The 18980-nt window shown below is 49.5% G+C and overlaps 1 protein-coding gene across 2 annotated transcripts in view; it reads left to right on the top strand.

Moving 5' to 3' along the window:
- Positions 1–9752: 9752 nt before the first annotated feature.
- The window catches only part of HPSE2 (heparanase 2 (inactive)), a 126314-nt gene continuing 117086 nt past the window's right edge, over positions 9753–18980 (top strand). The window contains exons 1-2 of one of the 2 annotated variants that reach the window (XM_062580009.1): positions 9753–10072; positions 11087–11244. In XM_062580009.1, the coding sequence (XP_062435993.1) occupies positions 9813–10072; positions 11087–11244 (418 nt within the window). In that variant the 5' untranslated portion in view covers positions 9753–9812. The remainder of the gene's footprint in view (positions 10073–11086; positions 11245–18980) is intronic. The other variant, XM_062580010.1, reaches the window with a different exon arrangement.

Genomic DNA, 18980 nt, shown 5'->3' with positions numbered 1-18980 from the left:
CAGCCTTGAAGCTCAACTGTCAGACCAAGGCACTGCCTGCCCCTTCGGCTTCAGGCAAGCAAAACAGTCTCCTGCCTGAGCTGTTGCAGGAACAAGCAGAGAATTGATATGGGAAGGTGGCCTGTGGGGTGATCAGTGCTGACATTTGACAGCTCTCCGTCTCCTTGCACTCACGCTATTAGACTGTGTCAGTAGGTCAGGAAATGCATGGCAGTCCTCGCCATAAAGAGCAGCCAGAGAGGCCTGTGTTCATTGCTGTGTTAGGACAGATTCTCCCCTTCTGAGGAAGAGGCAGCCAAATTCTTTCCAAAGTTAATTAAATCCCTGGGATTTCACAGGGACTCTCTCCTGCTTCATTAACTCTGGATTTTGATGATTTTCTTCTTCTAATGTCCTAGCTCCAGTGGAGAAATACTGTCTTGTGGTCTACCTGAGCGTGATTTACGGAGGAGCTAACCGGTAAGCTCCTTTTCCAGACCTTTACTCCTATTTCCCCATATAGTATCCCAGTGATAGATCTTGCAAATTGTCCTAAATGGTACCCAGAGTGACTAGGGGGTAAGCTTTGTCTGGTCGTGCCTTTCTATTGCAAGTGATGGGGAAAAATATATGACTGCTCCTTCCATACTAGGACCCAGTGGGAATTGCTGTGTGAGACCATCTCAAAGTTTTAGAACTGCAGACTGTCATCATCCTCAATTTCTCAGACTTCTGGATGCTGAGAATATTGTAAAGACAATGCATTTTTGTTCATCACTACCAAAGCATTTTGGATCATTGTGTGGAAGCTATGTACCTGTGTCAGTAGTTATTAATCTTTATTAACTTGTGGACTCCTGAAAGATTTTCCAGTGACAGCTTCCTCAGTATAGGAATGTAAAGCTGCAAACTATATGCTTGCTTTTTTAATTAACAAGATACTTGGGAAGTATTATTCTTGTCCATAGTATCCTTGTCACCAGAAATCCACAGGCAGCAGGTTGATGTAGCCTACTACTGCTACTGCTACTACTACAAAAAAAAAAAAAAAAAAAGAAAGAAAAGAAAAAGAAAAGAGAGAGGGGGGGGAGAGAGAGAGAGAGAGAGAAGGGGAGTCATGACACTGCAGGAGCAGGAACCACAAGGTGGCAATCTCTCTCCATGGTTCCACTGGCAAAATAAACCTGTGGCAAAAAATCTGACAGTAACTGAAGACCTGGCTGATTGCATCTTGTGAGTCCACTGCAACATTCACTTCAATGCTAAATTTTCTCTTCTGAACATTTCTCCCCTTGGGATGAAATTTTCATGCTTGAAGAGGTGACATTGGAGGCTGATTTTGCTAGCCTTTGCATGGCTTTGTCCCAAAATGGGCACCAGATGTAACTCATTAGACTGGTAACTACTAGCGCTGTTTTCATCCATGCTGACAGAGCTACTGTGTGTGGTGGCATGAATGTTTCCTTCTTCACTGGAAGCACAAACTGTCTGTAGCAGCTGGTTCAGAGTATCTCTTCCTATCCTAATGTTATATTAATGTACAATATGACAGGATCCAGCCTCATACAGTGAGATGATCGGGCAGGAACAAAATAACCTGGGTGTTAGGACTAGGTTGCAACCAGTAGGTTGAATGTGGCATATGGTCTTGAACAGCTTGAGAGATTAGAGGATTGCAAAGCCCTAGTGACAATTGCTTCATTCTGGAAAAAAAGATGTGGCTGGAGCGCATGAGATGCAGAAGAGAAATAATGCTCAGTTTAGGGTGAAGCTGTCTTGGTCCTGCTGCATCAAACACCATCTGCTGCTATGAGCTCTGTGTAGATCAGGACCCCGTTGCATTCTTGCCAAATGTTAGCTTACATATGTTACGTGTGAAAGTAAACTGGTGCGAAAGCTGTGGCCTGATTTGCTTTCAGTAGGATTTGCCCTGCACAAGTGACGACGTGCTAGCGAGTCTCTCGCTGAGAGGATGCACTCCAGAAGTTGCAGGTGTGTCGCTGGAGTGTATTCAATGATTCAACATGGAAATGTCTTCCAAAGCTCCAAATAAGACAAAACAAACTGTGCTTTAACACATGCTCAATTGACTGAGTCTTTGGCAAACTATGACATGAATCTCTAAGGCTCTCAATGAGGCCTGTCCCAGCTGTATCCTGCCTGATGCACCCTTGAGCAAGCAGTGAACTGCTGTCCTCGTTTTCTCTTTTTACTGTCGTCTCCTTCTTTTACCTGTTTTCCACATACAATATTGTTCTTTTAGAAGTAAGGTTGGTTCTCTAAGGAAGGGAGAGGGGCAGCCAGAGGACTGGCTGGGTAGAAGGAGAAGTGTTACTAATTCCAAATCATAGTGGGAAACAGAAGTAAAGAAAATCTGGATTTTTTCCCCAAAGTGAGAAGTCTAGCAAGAATAGGGCTGGTTTCTCATGGAATATGTGTGCAAAGTGATTGTCACTAGTGCTCTGCAGCCAGTTGAGAGCAGATACTTTCCCCAAGTAAGAGAAGTAGCCATTGAGATTTGGGATATATGATAACTTCTGGAGCAGAAGGAATAAGACCTCAGACAAGGGAGATCTGAACATCGCACTGTACCTTTTTACCCCCTCTATGAGCCTGTGGTGTTCAATTAAACCCTATTTTCTTTAACCTACACACAGTTACTGCAGGTTTATAAAGCTTTACCTAGCCCTCTGGGTGATGATTTGTTAAGCACTTAGTTTGTGATAACCAGTTTTCTCCTGAAATGATACCACAAGTCTGCTGTTTTGGTTTAAGCTGTTTTCCAAGTATTTTGATTAATAGCTGAAGACAATCCACTCCAAGAGAATCTAACTCGAGGAAACCATGAAATTTAATTCATTTCTACAACTTAAATATATAATCAGTGACACATGGTAATATTAAACACAGGGGGGAAAGTCATTGTTTAAATCAAATTTCTGCATTCAGTTAAAAACCAATAGTTGTAACATCAAACTGTAGTTTCCATTGTACAGGAAATAAAGCATCACTTTGTCAAAGAAAATAGACAGGCAATTGCATGCCTATTATATTGGCAATATAGTTTTATTTTTAGCCTTCTCCATGCTGCTCTTACTAAAGGGCTTACAGAAAGAAAGCTGTGGAGGGAGAAGAAAGAATACAACACCCAGATCCTGGCAGAAAGGACAAAGGAAATGTCTGCATTGTGAATAAATGCCCTCCCCCTGCACTTGTTTCTGGGCGATAAGCTCCTGTGCCTGGCCTGGACACCCTGCACCCTCCCTACAACCTTCCTTCTGATTTCTGCTGTCCTACCAGTGCCGCAGCAGGGCTGCGGTGGGCCTCTGTTGCTGTAAGGGCTGGGGAAACGCTTCTCTTGTAGCTCCTTGTCATCGTGCAGCACTTCTCTCCTGCCCCCTTCCCCTCTCAGACACGGGAAGGAACTATTTACTTACTCATCGGAAGGATGAGTTTTGTATCAGATTCGTGTTAAGCTGCAGGTAAACGGTGCCTCTGGATAGCTGGGGAATCTGTAAGGGATTCTCCAGATTCTGTGCTTTCTCCCTTTCATGTGATGTTCCCAGACCCTCATCTCTCCATCACAGCCTTAAAGAAGAGCAGCTCTGCAATTTAACTATTGTTATTGAAATTCGGTGCAGAAAGCTGTGTGCCTTCCTGCGTTTGTTTTAAAGCTTTCACTGGAAAATGGAAGGAGGGGATTGGTTTCAGGTCTATCTAGCCGCAGCCCAACTTCTCCCTCTATTAGCATATTTCAGCGCCTTCTGGCATTTCCCCCTCACTCTTTGTGCTCATTTTTAGTCTTCTGATTCCAGTAGTCTCCCGGGCTCATCCTGGGCATCCTCTACTTCTACACATCCAGCTGGCATTTCACCTAGTCTCCTTCATCTACTTGTTTGGTTTCCAGCCACGGCCCATAGTCCTTCTTGTTCCCTAACCACGATTTCATGTTTTGCTTCTGATTTCCCAAACCATCGGTTTGCAGCTTTGACATAGCTGGGTCCTCTGGTGTCTGTTCACAGCAGGGCAGCGCTCAGTAGTCCTAAGAGAGCTGCAGGCTCTGGTGATCAAGGTATTTTACACTCTTGTAATTACCTGGGAAAATCAGATTTTTTTTCTGCCTCTCTCCACCCTGGCAGCTTCTCGGAGTGCTCCTTCGGCTGCTGTTTCTTCCGCTGAGCTCCCTCTCCTCTTTGGTGTCTGCACATAGCGCCTTTCTCCCTTTCGTAATTGACTTATTTGCTCCTCTAGCCCTACACTTCATCCATCTTCCTATTTCCCCTCTCTGATCTACTCCTCATGTCCGCTTCCTCCGTGTTTGCTGCTGGAATGTGAAGCATCTCTGGGTCTTTGTGAAGTTTTACCACCCCCTGTATTCCCTCTTCCTTCGCCTCTATCATTTCTTCCCAGATGGTGGGACGAATACATGCTTGCATTCATTCTCGAGCTTGTAAAATTGGAGTATTCACTTCTCTTTCTTTTTTCCCGTAATGATGTGAATCCAGGATACTGCTACACATCCCTCCACTCTTCAGCCTGGGCTTCTTTTGAGAAAAACATTTACGAGGGTATTGTGGGCGCTGCAGAGCTACGCGTTTCACTATTGCATTTGTCCTCGAAACCTATTTGGCTATGTCAGATTACTGCCACATTTGCTTTTACTCGAGATATGGAAAGCAAAAGCTGTATCAGACCATTGATTAGTACAGGGAAGTTCAAGGGTCTAAAGAGCATTTTCTGCCAAAGGGCGTTGTTACACACTCAGATATTCCTCAGCCGTAAGTTTTTTCCCCCTGCTCGCTGAAGAGGCATTGAGCAGAGAAGATTTCTGCCATCTGCGATGGCAGCCGGTTTTATCAGCCTTCAGAGTAGTTGTCACAGCTTTGTGGAAATCGCATACCTCGATTTTCAAGGGCTTCAAAACACCTGTTGAGAGATGGAGACTTTGGGAGCTTGAACAGATCTGCAGAACTAGCATAGCCTGGGTTTGCCCGAGCGCTTTGAGACCATGCAGATTAAACCAGAGAGATTAAGGAAAGAATACATCCATCTTATTCTAGCAGAGTATACATTAACTAAATGCTCACAGAATAAAGTTACAAAAAGAAAAATGATCATTTCTCCGCAGCTGCCTGAAATGCAGCTCCGTTCCTGCGCTTCCCCGGGGTGTGCGCGCCGCCCGGGGAGAGCCCGGCGCCGCCTTTAATTCCTCACCCTCCTTATCCCTCTCTTCCTTCGGCAGCTGCTGACCTGCTCTCCTGGCACCGCCGTGCTCCCTTTTGCTACGGCTGGAGTTGGAGATAGCACTTTGTGTGCATTTCGTGCTGACGAAAACGCAAAGACAGCATTGCCAAACGTGCTTGTCCTGATCAGGCACTTGGTTTTAATCACTGTCTTTTTATTTATTTATTTATTTGCGTGGGTGGAAGGAAGAAGCGCTTTCAGTAGGCTTGCTGTCTTGTCCCTGGGCTCCCAGGGACAGTCTCCCTCGCCCAGGCAACTGGTTTTGCTTGTTACAGAACTTCACAGGTCACCTGTGCTAAAGGGCGATACACAGATACTGTATTAAATCAAGCCACTGTCTTCTGCCTGTTCATTCAGATGACAAGTGATAGATAACCATGCCAGAAACGGTTTCAAAAGCGGAGTTCAGATCATGCAACACCCACCTTTATGCATTGGTTACTTTAGGAAGTCCGTTGCAAATATTAAGGCTCTTGCGGTGAAAATGATAGATGCTGCAGTGCAGAAAGAGCAAAAAGATCAATAAAAAAGAATCTGCCTTGCAACTTTACATGCTCTAATGACCGCATTTTTACCACAGTCGTTTGACTTGCTCTTCTCCTCAAAAGTTGTTTGGGGAGACCAAGTAAATCAGGCCATGGTACAGGGCAGGCGTTTAAGAGCCTGAGAAGAAAATGCATTCTGCTGAAATATCTATACGTAGCGTCCTTTATTTTCTCTTGCTAATTTTCTCCTTGCTGGCTTCTTTTAGAGCATCCATAACTCAGATTTACTTGACAGCACTACAGAAACAGACATGGTTGATATCTCGGGAATCATAGACATTTTTTAAAAGGGCTGTCTAACTTGTTTTATCCTTCCTGGCCTAATGGAGGTTTGTTTGGTACAGCACATCCTCTATTGATAATAACTCTCATCATCTAGGAGCAGAAGTTTATTTTTTGGCGAATTAAAAATGTTCTTCCTGAGAAAGTTTTCCTCATTTTCGTTTGGACCGATTTCTACTGCCTGAGAGCTCAGTTTAAATTTTCCTTGCGTTTTTGTTACATCAGTCCTGCTTGGGACATCCAAAGAGCTCTCCTCTGCTGAATCCCTTCAAAGACTGCTTAGATCGTTTACACCAAGCGCTTACATAAGCAGTAGCTTTACAAAAGTGAGGAAAAATCAAAGTAACTACCTATTATACGAAAGTTAAATGCAGGTTTAAGTGTTTGCTGAACTGTAACTGACTGAAAGAGTGCCAGACATTTTGCAAATATACACAAAAAGACAGGCCCTTGCTCTAATTGGCTTATAAATTAAAAGAAAAGTACATTGGCAAGAGCAGAAAAGATGATATGACATGCTTTAAATAGTTTATAGGGAGCTGGAGGATTGCTGTTTATTTGGTGATGTTGGGAAAATATTTAATGTGCTTTGGTTAAACTCTTTATAGAAGTGCTGCTCCTCCCCCACTCTTCTTTCCCAATAACTGCTTTGGAGATTAAAAACAGCAAATTTAGAGTAGAGAGAAAATGGGGAAATGTATTTCCAAGTCTAACAAAATGAGTAGATCTTTATATATATATATATATATATTTTGCCTTTCTAAAGTAATTATCTAAGGTAAGAAAGCACCAGCAGTTCACCGGCACAGAGAGCCAGAATCACAGCTGGTGTCAGCTGAGATGGCTTCTAGCCGGGGTAGCGGGCTGCCCCTTTCTCCGGGAGCCGCGTTGCTGCGGAAGGGAGGCAGCGCGGCCCCTTTGCAGGTGGCCGCGCCGCGCCTCCGCCGGCGGGAGCGGCCCCGGCCCCGGCCCCGCGGCCGCCCGAGCGCCCCTGTGCTCCGCCGCAGCGCGCTCCCGAGGTCCCACATTTATAGCGCTCCTATGGCAAACCCATGCTTCGTTGAAAAAATATAGTTTCTCTTTCGATTCAGCTTTCTATTCCGAGATGCAAAATGGAGTGCAATTGCCTTCTGAGGAAGAGACCCACGGGTCGGCTGGACTCAGGCCCCAGGTGTGGGTCCGGAAAGCTGAGGCAGGTAAGTGAATATTTCCCTTAGCTCTGTCTTCCCAGAATCTGCAAGCTGACCCTGGCAGCTGGAAAATTTTTTGCTCCCTTACTTGTTTTGTGTTGTTGGTGATAACTCCGCAGATAACTAACCTCATCGCATCCGGAGTTTGCATTCAAAGCAGAGACTAATTGTGAGATCATTTCAGAATAAACACACTTCTCCTGCAAACTAGTTTATTTGCAAGGACAAAACATATAAAGGAAATTACACAATAATTTGTTTTCTTTCTTGTCCTTTATCGTATGATGTATTGGAGCTTAATTTTAAAATGGAATACTTAGAGAACCATACTTAGCAGAACGAGGTGATACACAAATTTCGGCCTGCAGCCACTACACTTTCTAGAGCCCCAAACTCCCCCAAAGCCTACTGACGTCGTTTGGCAATAAATAAACAAATAAATAATAATAATAAAAAAAAAAGAGATGATTCAGGAACTCATGTCTCTCTTTTAAAGGTGACCCAAAACCTGAGCAGCCAACTCACTTCTGAAGTGGAGACTTCAAATCCAGGGTCAGTTAAACGCTATTGCGGACTGTGGCTAAAGTGTTTGCAGCAGAACACAAATTTCCAGGCTTAAATTGCCTTCTTCCTGTCCCGGAATGCCAGGGCTTTGCACAGCTAAAATTACGTAGCCCTTTCCCCCGGATCCTCTTACTTGTATAGCACTCGAATACATGCTGCTTTGTGCCTGTCGCTGAGGCACCGCTTTGCTGCTTTTTGTCAGCGCGTCCTGCACTCAGCAGTCTGTTGCAGGGTGTATTTTGAGCCTCGCTCTCCTACGCGTTATTTGGATTGTTTCAGGAGAAATCCTGTTTTGTGCATTTCCTACTAACTCCTAGCAGAGCCAGAGATATTTTTCATCCTTTCTCCCGGTCACTATTCCTTGCACAGTGATTTCCTGATCTCGCAATTCCTGCCTAGGTAAATCGGGACTAGGACAGAGGCGGCTCAGACCGGCGGTGTCTCCGAGGAGCCGAGTTTGAAATGCTGCGTGGGGCGACGCGCGGGGAGCTTTTCCCAGGGAGACGGCGCTGCTCCGCGGACTTCTCCGGGTCAGGGGGCGGGTGCTTTACCGGGCCCCTTGTGCGGGGGTCGCGGCGAGAAGTCCCGCCGTTGCACCGAGCCCCGCCGACCGGGGCGGGCAGCAGCGGAGCCCGCTCCGCCGCCTCCCGGGCCCTGGCCCGAGTCGTAAAACCTGCGGAGATGAGGGGACGACTCGGGGCCGCCGGCGGCGGCACGGCCGCGCTGCAGGTGGCTCGCACGGCCGGGGCAACGGTGGCTTACACGGGCACCGACGGGGAGACCCGCCGCCCTGCTGGGACAGCGGGGCCGAACCGGGCCGTCCTCGGACCTCTGTTCTCTGCAGCACCGGGACCTGCCCGTGCGCGCCGGTTCCCCCGGTCCCGGCGAAGGGGCGGCCGCAGGTGGGTGCGGGCTCCGCCGGGGCCGGGCCCGCGACCAGCAGATGGTGCTGCGGACCCCGCTGCGGGCGCCCCGGCCGGGCTGCGGGCCCCGCCGCCGCCGGGCGCTCCGCTCGGCACCGGCCCGGCCCGGCCCGGGTGCCGCCTGCCTGGGCGCTGCGGGCCGGGGCGGAGCATGCCCGCTGCGGAGCCGCAGGTAGGGCGAGTCACTCATGGAGGCGGCCACGGCCCCGTCCTTCCCCGCCGCGGTCGGATCCCGGTGGCGGGGGCAGAGCGGACCCGCTCCCGCCGCGCCGCGCCGGGCGAGGCGGGCGGCGCCGGGGACCGGGCTCCCGGCGGCCGCTCCCCGTCCGGAGCGGGGCCGGCGCTCGACTCTGGGCGTCTCGCCCCGCTGCCGCGGCGGGCGCTGCCCCGGCACCGCCTCCCCCCCCGGCACCCCACAGCACGTACTGCGGGTCCCGCTCGCCTCTGGCCGAGCCCACGCCGGTGCGGCGAGACGGCGCGGCCCCACTCCGCGCAGGCGACCGGACTCCTCGCCCGCGGTTTGACTTTTTCGTGGGTGATTAAACCCCCTTCCCGGGCCCGGAGCGGCATCACCCCGCTGCCTTACCACCTCGGCCGTCTCCGCCGCCGCAGACGAATTGGAGCCGCGATGCTGGCGCAGGAGCTGCCGCCGGGCACCGCACACCGGTCCCGGTCTCCGGTCCGGTGTGATCCGAGCCTCTTCGGTGTCCCGGCTCCGGCCCGGCTTTCCCGCCGCCGAAACTGGACGTTTGTCCGCGGCGGAGCAAGAGCAAAGCGAAAGCTCGATGCTGGCGGAGCTCTAGACGGGCTCGCGGCCCCGAGCCGAGGGGGTTAAACCAGGAGCCTCCCCTTACCTTCAAAAAGTTAAAAATGTCTGGAGCCTGCATCTCTTAAAGGGGCGGTGCTGGCTGCAAGGAGTCTTGGCATCGGCTGCGAGAAAGGCTGGTCAGGGGCGTGAGTTCCCCTCCACCAGCACCAAAACATTGCAAAAAAAGGCAGAGCGCCCCACACTTTAGATAAGGACAATTAGCTACCAGCGAGCCCCTGCAGACAGCGAGTTAATTAGGGGTTTCCTGCTCTCCGGCATGCCTTGTCCCAGCTGCTGCCCCCCCGGGCTCTTAGCCCTGATGGCACCTGGGCTGGCTCTCATGGCCACCTTCTCGCTGCCCTCCCAGGCCGGGGACAGGAGAGCGCTGCCGGTGGAGAAACCTCCAGGTGTGAAGGGAAGAACTCTCATTCTCCTTGATGTCAACACCAAGAGCCCTGTCAGGATAATCAGTGAGAATTTCCTCTCCCTGCAGCTGGATCCCTCCATCATTCATGATGGCTGGCTCGATTTCTTAAGGTAAGGCAGGAGCCCCCGGCACCTCCCCACGCCGCCCGCGGGGCGCCCGGGCAGACCCGGCCCGGCCGGGCTCCGCGCTGCTGGCGGCGCTTGCTGTGGCGGAGGGAGCGAGGCCATGGTTTCCATTAAGATGCACATGTTTGCAATGGAGAAAGCATTTCAGACACTTATCAGTTATGACTGCAAAAATGTCGTGCTCCCCTCGCTCCAACAACCGCTTCTCTGCGAAAAGCACAACGTGGGGCCGAGGCAGCACAGGGAAACCCCCAGCAGCAGGAACGGGGCCGCCTGCCGAGCCGAGCCGAGCCGAGCCTTCCCCAGGTCCTGACGGGCGCCGAGCGGGGCGCTGGCCAGGTCTTCAGAGCCCTCCGCTCCCCGGACTTCCAGCCCCGGCGCGGGGGGCAGAGCGGGGCTGCAGCTGCGCTGGGCTCCACCGGCGGTGCCGAGCTGCCGCGGCCTGGAGGCGCTGGGACGGCCAGAGCCCTCTCCCTGCCGGGTAAGTCGGGGAGGCAGAGCGGCGTGTCCGCACACCCGCTCCGAGGTCCCTTTGGCTGCCGCCTCCGACTTCAGGGGAACGAGCGGGGCAAGGAAGGAGGAAGGCGCGGACGGCGCGGAGCTGGGCTCCCTGCTCCCCTCCCCTCCCTTCCCCTCTCCTCGGCCCGCGGAAGGTCCTGCCAGGCGGGGCCGAGCTGCGCGGGCGCGCACGGCGGCGGAGCGCCTCTGCCTCCGCGACGCCGCTGCACTTGTCCGGGGGGTCCCGGGGGGAGCCGGGTGCCGCCGGCCTCGGGGCAGCCTGGCCGCCGGCGCCAGCGGGCAGCGCGGCCGCCGCTCCCGGGCCGCTCCGCTCCGCGCGGCGGTGCCGGTGCCCGCCCGCCCTCCGCGCCGCGCCGGGTGGGGCCGCCGCGGGGGGGACCCGCCCGGGCCCCGCGCTGCGCCCTCCCCGCGGGCCTGCGCGCCCCCGCCGGGGCAGCCGCGGCCCGGCGGCCCCTCAGCCGCGCTCTCCGCTCCCCGCAGCTCCCGGCGGCTGGTGACCCTGGCGCGGGGCCTGGCTCCCGCCTTCCTGCGCTTCGCGGGCAAGAGGACGGACTTTCTGCAGTTCCACAACGTGAAGAACCCGGCCAAGACCCGCGGCGGGCCCGGCCCCGACTACTACCTCAAGAACTACGAAGACGGTGAGCGCCGCGCCGGGGCCGCGCCGCGAGCCCCGTCCCCGTCCCCGGGCCGGGCGATGCTCGCACGGGGGAGGCGCTGGGGAGCCTCCGTTCCCCCCTCCCCCGCGCTCCGCTGCCCCGGCCCGCTCGGTGCCGGGCGCGCTCCGCGGATCCCGCCCGCGCCCGCGGTGTCTCGGCGCGGCTTTTGCGTAAGGCGGCCCTGGGCAACAAAAGTCCGCCCCGGCGAGCGGGGCTGCGCTGGCCCCCGCTCTGCCGCGTCCTCCGCTTCCCCCAGGCTCCGGCCCCGCGCCCGGCGGAGGGGACTTCGCTCCGCGCCCGGCGGGGACCGGGCTCCGCAGCCCGCAGAAGCGGGATGCGCACAGAGCCCCGCGCTTGCCCGGTGCCCTCGGCTCAGCACCGGTGCTGGGGGGAGCCTGCATCGCCCAGGGAGCCGGGCGGCGTTTCTGCCTCCAGCCCAGCCCCCGGTGGCTCCGCGCCCCCGGCCGGCTTGGCCGCGGCGGGGCCGCTCGGTGCCTGGCCCGGGGCCGCCCCGCCGCGGCGCTCGGGTGCGCTTCCTCCCCGCACCGCTCTGCCGCCGTAGGTGTTTCCGAAATTCGCCGCCGACACCGCTTTGCTGTCAGCTTTCTGCTGCTCCCTTCTTCTCCGCGGTTGTCCCCTCCTCCCCAGCGGTTCTGCAACTGCAGGAAAGGTTTTTCACCTTTTGTAGCCCTTAATTCACACAAAGAAACTTCGTAAAAAATATCAGGGCCACCCCTCTGTCCTGCGGTATTTATTTTAGAAAGTGGAATACGAAGCATGCGTGCAGAAAATCAGTAATTTTCCGTCTTGCTTGTTTTTTTTAAAGGAAAACTTTTTCGTACTCAAAGACTTTAAAAAAATAGCTGAAGGTATTTCCATAAGTAATTTTGAAAGCCAGTTAATGCCAGACAGATCCTAGTGGGTAGGTCTGTGAACAAGAAGAAGTTTTGCAGAGATCTAGTTAACAGCACAGTAGTGAATGGAAAAAGCAGATGCATTTGCCAGTTTTCTGACGGCTCACTCCTGCTGTTCCCCCACATAATATCTGATCTGATCGAGATGAATGTCCTGTTTTCCCCAAAGCAGGTAGATGGGTAAGTTTTCACACTCTTTGTTTCACTTGGTGTCCTAGCTGAAGCGATCTCGATGTGATTACTTATTTTTCTTCTCCTCGTAACAGATCTCAGGCAAAGAGTTTGTTTTAAGCTCTGCATACTGAGATGAGCTTCAGGAGCAAATGCCGACCAAACATGCGGCAGCCTACCTCAAATAGAAGAAACTAGGTGTATTGCATAAAATTGTATATGTGGTTCGTACAAATCATTTGTGGGAATAAATTTTCCTTCTTCATCCAAAAGGTCAATATTTCAATAACTTGCAGGAGAGAACTTACACTTACTAAATGTCTTCATGACAGTTTTCAGGTTAGGGAAGGAGTGAAGGCTTTGGGACTTTTTTTTTTCTTTCATTTTTCTGTTCTCCAGTTTTCCTCATGGCAATAAAGTTGAAATGTAGCAGCCCTTCAAAATGAAGCTTCTCATAGAAGTTGTAACCACAGGTCTTAACTTTTCATCACTTAAATATGGAACAGAACTATTACAAATGTGGGTGAGAGAGGGAGGGGACACATGTGGCGTGTATCAAACATCAGTCTAAATCAGAAAGGTGTGGTAAAAGGGATTTCCTGCCTGGAAGCAAAGTTTTTTATTTGTTCTTAATGTCTGTGTACAAAGTCCATGGCCAGAATTGCTAGTAGCTCTCATCTTTTTTTTTTTTTTTTTTTTTTTTTTTTGTGCTGAAGCTGTACTGAGTACTTCACTAGAGGAATCCAGTTCTCCAAAATGAAATCCTGATGCCACTGCAACTCTGCCCCGCTGTGCTCAATCTTAGCAGCCATGTTCTCCTTCAGAGCACAGGTCTGGTTTTTACTCCTTCATCTGCTGGTTGCCTGGGGCAGTTGGGATCAGGGTATGAACCAGATGCCCTTGCTCTGAGGAACGTGCAGTCTGAACAGATAGCACAGGAAAAAGACAGCAATCAGTGTCCAAAAATGGGGGAAGCCAGCAAACATCCTTCTATTCCCCCCCCCCCCAAGCTATCTGGGGTGTTTTTGTTTTCCTTGTGCACATGCTCTTGTATAGCCAGTGTCTGTTTTCTGAAATTTATTCTCTAAGCTTCAGCAGGATAGGTATGAGGAAGAAGTCAGGAGAGCTTGATTAGTTTTTAAAAAATAGCAATTGAAGAGAAATCTTTGAATGTGTAAGTTTGAGACTTCATCTATGTGTTTTTAGAGGCATGATTAGTGCCAGCTCAGCATTTCTCATCTTTGGGTTTTTGCCTTTTTGCACATTTGTGCTATGGGCTCACCCAGATTCCAGGCCCTTGAATCCAGTGCCTATTTTTGCTTTGCAGATCCCACGGGTGTTCATGTGCCTCATGTTCCCATGTGGCCTGAACATAAACAGAGAGGGAAGCACACATCTTACACTGCAACAGTTCAGTAGGGTGCAGCACTAAGGAGAGATGAGGAGCATGTCAATAAAACTGCTTAGAGTATTGCAGTTATTGATAACTTCTCTGAGTGATGTTCACAGGTAGCTGTAGTCCTCCACAAGCTCACAGACAACCTGAAGGTGGTTGTCTGAGGCATTCAGGCAGCCAGCAGCAACACAACTGCTTTGATGCATCCTTCATGGATGTTGTGTGATGTGATCATGCTTGCTGAAGCTTTGAATGAATCTGCACAGGGATCTTTATGCTATAAACTCCCCTGTTCCTCCCTGCTGCCCTCCAGATCAAGAATTCCTCACTTTTGACAGTCTTTTGTACCATTTTGATGGTCTCTAGTACTCCGCTGTCTTGATTTGACCTCTTCAGAGCTTTGTGTGGTGGCTGTAGGGATTGGTACTGCCCCAGCGAACCCCAAGACTCAGTTTTGACATCCCTGTAAGCATTGAGCTTACAAGAGAAAGACTCTCATCTTAAATGCTGTCCTTTTAAGGTGTCCCAGCAGCCTTCCTTGGACACAGAGGCCAGTGCAGAGTGGGGACCTATCTCACCCCCTTAGGTCTGCAGTGTTCAAGCCGACAGCTTCCTTTGGAAAAGTGCTCAGACTCTGGCATGACAGACCTGCCCCTTAGCAGAGTTTTGCTGTGGTGCCCCATAATCCTGGGTCTCATCTCCTCTTGTCATTCAGGCATTTGAATGGGCTGTGAAGTGACTAGGGTCAGCTCTGTAACCGGTAACAGTTCAGCAGTGGGAACTTAGCACTTCAACAGCATATTTTACCATCAAAAGTTCATTTTCTGAGAGAGCATGGGTTTTTGACTTGTATCTGAAACACTCCATTTTCCTGTAATAAAGTGATTTTTTTTAGGCTTCAGGGTCACTCTTTTCTTGTACCAACTTTTCCTAGAAGCATTAATTGCATAATACCAGATGTGTACAGCATCTTTCCTTTACAACTCTGAATAGCCCCACAGCAGTCCAGACCAGTTTGCTTTGGGCAGCTAAGGTAATAACATGAAGAATCTGTGGTGGCAGCCTATGAAAAGAGTGCAAGTGGCAACTTGTTTGAGTGCTGCATGTAAGCCTGGAATGGGAATTTCATCACCTGCTAGAAAATTTGTCCATACATGACAGCGTAACTTGTAAAAGTGATTGCCTATCATAAATGGTTTAGGTGTGCAGCCCTACTGATGGTAGAAGAATAGACAATATCTACATGAGGTATTGTCTTCTGTGTCTATATCCTGTGAGCTTAGCTAAATATTATTGTCATATAAATAATCTGTTATACTATACCCCTGTGTATAGTGTACACTGGGTCACTGCCGTCCCATGCAGCCCATGCTTTGCACAGTCAGTCCTTGAGTCTCCCCTACCTGTATAGGGCTTTGGCCTGCCTGAAGTCTGTTTAAGGAAAAAAGAAAAAGAAAGAAAGATACAAGAAAAATAAAAAAGAAAACTAGGTTACCATATATCAAGATATGTGGTACCAGGAGGCGAGGCTTTACCAAAAACTTGTTGACATTTAATTATTCAGAAATGTATCTTTTTTTAGCTAGAGGGTCTTTTATCTCCCTTCAGTAGTGTTTCTCTCCATATGCCTTGCTGAGTTTGTTTTGCTTCATCTTTTGTGTTGAGAGCAGTGATTTGTTATCTCGAGATGTATTTCTCTCCTGCTATAGGCACATGTCTGATCCCTGGGCAAGTACCACGATGCAAAGTCTCATACTTAGTCCGTGTAGTAGACCTGCTTCTCTTTTTGTTACTGGATCATGTACCAAATATTCCACTGTGGTTGTTCTTTCAGCTGCCTCATATGGTCCTTGACAAGGGCCAGCTGGTTCTGAGGAATGGGACAGTAAAAATAAAAAAGGTCTCCAGGGATAAAATCTTGAGCAACTCCTTTTTGGAATAAGTATGTAAGGCTACTCATTTACTCAGACTGCCAGCAGCTCTAGCTTAAATACAGAACCTCCTACAAATGGGTTTGCTAAAATTTGACTTGCACGTTGCCCTGGAGCTTAGTGCCTGAGGGTTAGGTGTAATGTAGAAATATAGCACCTCTTTGAAGCCTTAGATCCCATTTTGAAAGCTCTCTGCTAGTGCACTAACATGAGTTTTGTGGGCTAGTCTTGAGTCTTCTCATCTGCAGGGAAGTCCTGGACTTTTCACCTCAAATGCATGGAGACCAGCTTTAGATAAACTGTTGTGACATAGACATTTCTCTGGTTTTCCCCTGTGCATATGTGTACATGGAGGAAAACTCAAGGGAAAAAGGGAAGATGCTTGCAACTGGAGCTCTTCACATTGCATTGGCCCAAGTGCATGGCCACTGCAGCTTCTCCAGCCTGCCCCCTGGGGTTTGTATAGCCCATTGGGACTCTGTAGCTGAGAAGAGACCAAAGGACGTTTACCACAAACAGCCAACATTGCCCTGTGTATATCATGGGAAGGAGAGAGGAGAGGGAGCACACAGGCCTGCTATAGGTAGTACACAGGAAAAGTCTCTGAGCTAAAGTGCTTGGAGCATGTAAGTCCTCCCAGCATGACTGTGCATATGGACAGCACATTTCAAAAAAAAAAAAAAAAAAAAAAAAAAAAAAAAAAAAACACTATTAATTGCTGGTAAGTTACTTCCAGCACTTCCAGTATTTTATTTCCTTTTTTGGAGAGGATACTGGGCATCTGGAAAAGTGGCCAATTACTACAAAAATCTTGGAAAAGCCACGTTCCTTCTGCCTTCCATACTAGCCAGGAGATTCTGTCCCATCATGTGGAAAACTTCATGCTATCCAGTGTAATTCTAGCCCTGGCTAATAGATTTTTTGGGGTGGCCTTTCCACTTGGGAAGCCAGAGCCTGGCTCCACAGGTCTATTCCATCGGACATCTTTGAATACTTGGCATTGTGTCTGAAGCTTGAGATTAGTGTAGCAAATAGAAATGTCACTTTTGTGCTAAGTCTATGTCACATAGACTGCTCCTAGGATGCTGGGCTTTTAGAACAGTTGTGAGGGTCTTAGATATTGAGTGGAAATGAAGACAGCAAGCTTCCAGATGACCTGAGGTTTCCTTTATAGTTTGCTTTCAGCATAAAAGTGACATTTTCTACCTCTTTCATTTGGGGTCATTACAGATACTCCTTCCTTTACCAAGTGAACTTCTGTGTACCCCCGTGGTCTCAGGATGAGAGCCTGTGAATGACTGGACACTGATATGGATGTGTGTGGTCCTACAGGGGCCAGGGCTGCTGCTCCTGCCCTTTGGTCCTTTGGGGCATGTTCCTGCCTGCTTCTATGTCTCAAACTTGAATTTGTGGTGAGTCAGTTCAGGGAACTGAAATGCCCCAAAACTAACTGTGATTGCACTAGCTGTGATTGCAGTTCAGCTAGTTCAGCTGCCTGAACCAATTAAGTGTGTGATCGCAGAGGCACAGATGAGAGTGCTAGGAAGGTAAAGCATACAGCAAAAGGCAGGACTGCAGCAGCCTTGGACTTCAGATTAAGCTTCTACAAAACTGCATTGTGAAGTTGGTGAAACTCATCTCTTGGCTCTCTGCCACTAAAAGGATTGATTCTTATGCCTCCCTTTTGCTCCAGCCTGTGTCCTTCTGCTAATTCCCTTGTGTTGACTCTGGCACTTTTCTGATCCTCGTGAGCTGGTTGCTGCTAAGGCAGCAGACAACTAATTCAGGAGAAAAGATGACTGGTTTTCTGTTAACTCAGTGAGCAGGATCAGCTCATCATGGGGTTTGAGGATACCAGAACAAGGGAGGGCTATTGCCATGTGGCTGGGACTGTCCCTGTGGCCCAGCCAGCTCATGAAATTTGGCCCTTAGTGTGCAGCAGATGTATCTGAATGAATTGCACCAGCTTGTTGTATATGTGAAAATAATCAAGCAAACTCTCCTTTATCCAAGAAATCATCTTCTGTTTCTGGTCATCCAGAATATCATTTTATCTGCCTTTATGACTGTTCTAAGTGTCCCTTGAAGGTTTAGGCTTCCGTCCCTTCAGAGCTTGCAGAGGAAAGAGTCATCTTTTCACCTGCTTTCATGGTGCATCCTGCGCATGAGATTGCACCTGGGAAAAGTAACAGTGTGGTCATTGTATGGGAACCTTCCTGTGGTCTCAGCGAAGCAAATGCTTCTGTTGGCAGTCCTGTCCTTTTGTGTCTAGATGTCTTAGGCTTATGACCTAAGTTTGAGCACTTAAAACAAGGCTGCTTTGGGAGGGCTGCAGCATTTCAGACATTGCAGGAACTTGGTCTCAAAGACTTGTAGATCCTCCAATGTCCTTTGGCATTCTGGGATTTGCCAGAGCTGGGGCTGCTCATAGGAAAGCTCTGCATCTTGGCGTGAGCGCTGAGGCAGCTGTCTGCTCTCCAGTTCCCAGAGACCGTGACTGCAGTGAGAGCAGTGCAACCTGCCCTGGATGGCAGGGATTTCTGTGTGAGGAGCCCCTGTACTTAGTTGTTTCCTGAGAAGTGGAAAAAGCCATAGAAATCACTTTACACAAGGTAAGGGAGGAGTTATCTATGCAGGAAGTACTTCCACAGATTTCTTCTTTCTTATCACCATTTTTTGTTAATTTCTAACAGTTTTGCTGAACTCATGCATGAAAATTGTTGTATAATCACAGGAAATGGTGCAATCAAACTATTAGATCGTGATTTGTTAGCTATTTGCTGATATACAGCTGTGACAAAGATTTCTATGGCTGTATGTTTGATTGTTTCTAGCAGGCATCCTAATTTCTCTTAAAAATACATATTTTTGCATGTTCCACACTTATTTCTATGCTACAGACCTACATCTTCTTTTTAAGAATTAGAACTGATCCATGCATGGGGGAAACATATGTAACTTTACATATACAACTATGGACTCTAAATTAGCTGTTGCTATTCAGGAAAAATGTTTTGAATTTAATATGAATTGTTCTCTGAAAACATGTGGGGCAGTAAAAAAAATGAATCCAGTGTTACGAAATATTAGGAAAGGATCAGAAAAATCCATAGAGAGCATTCTTATATGACTACACACGCTATAGAGTGACCACATGTTAATGCATAGAATATAGATATATATAATAAGGTGATAGAGGTGATCAAAGTCACAACTTTCAGCTGTAGAGATTTTTTTTTTTCCAGCTTGGAAAAATTGACTGAGGATATGATAAATGTTATGTACTCAGTGACACAGAGAAGACAA

Source organism: Rhea pennata, chromosome 7 (genome assembly GCF_028389875.1).
Source record: "Rhea pennata isolate bPtePen1 chromosome 7, bPtePen1.pri, whole genome shotgun sequence".
In the NCBI taxonomy this organism is placed as follows: domain Eukaryota; kingdom Metazoa; phylum Chordata; class Aves; order Rheiformes; family Rheidae; genus Rhea; species Rhea pennata.
The sequence above is the reverse complement of the archived record's forward strand: the minus strand, read 5'-3'. Positions and strand labels throughout refer to the sequence as shown.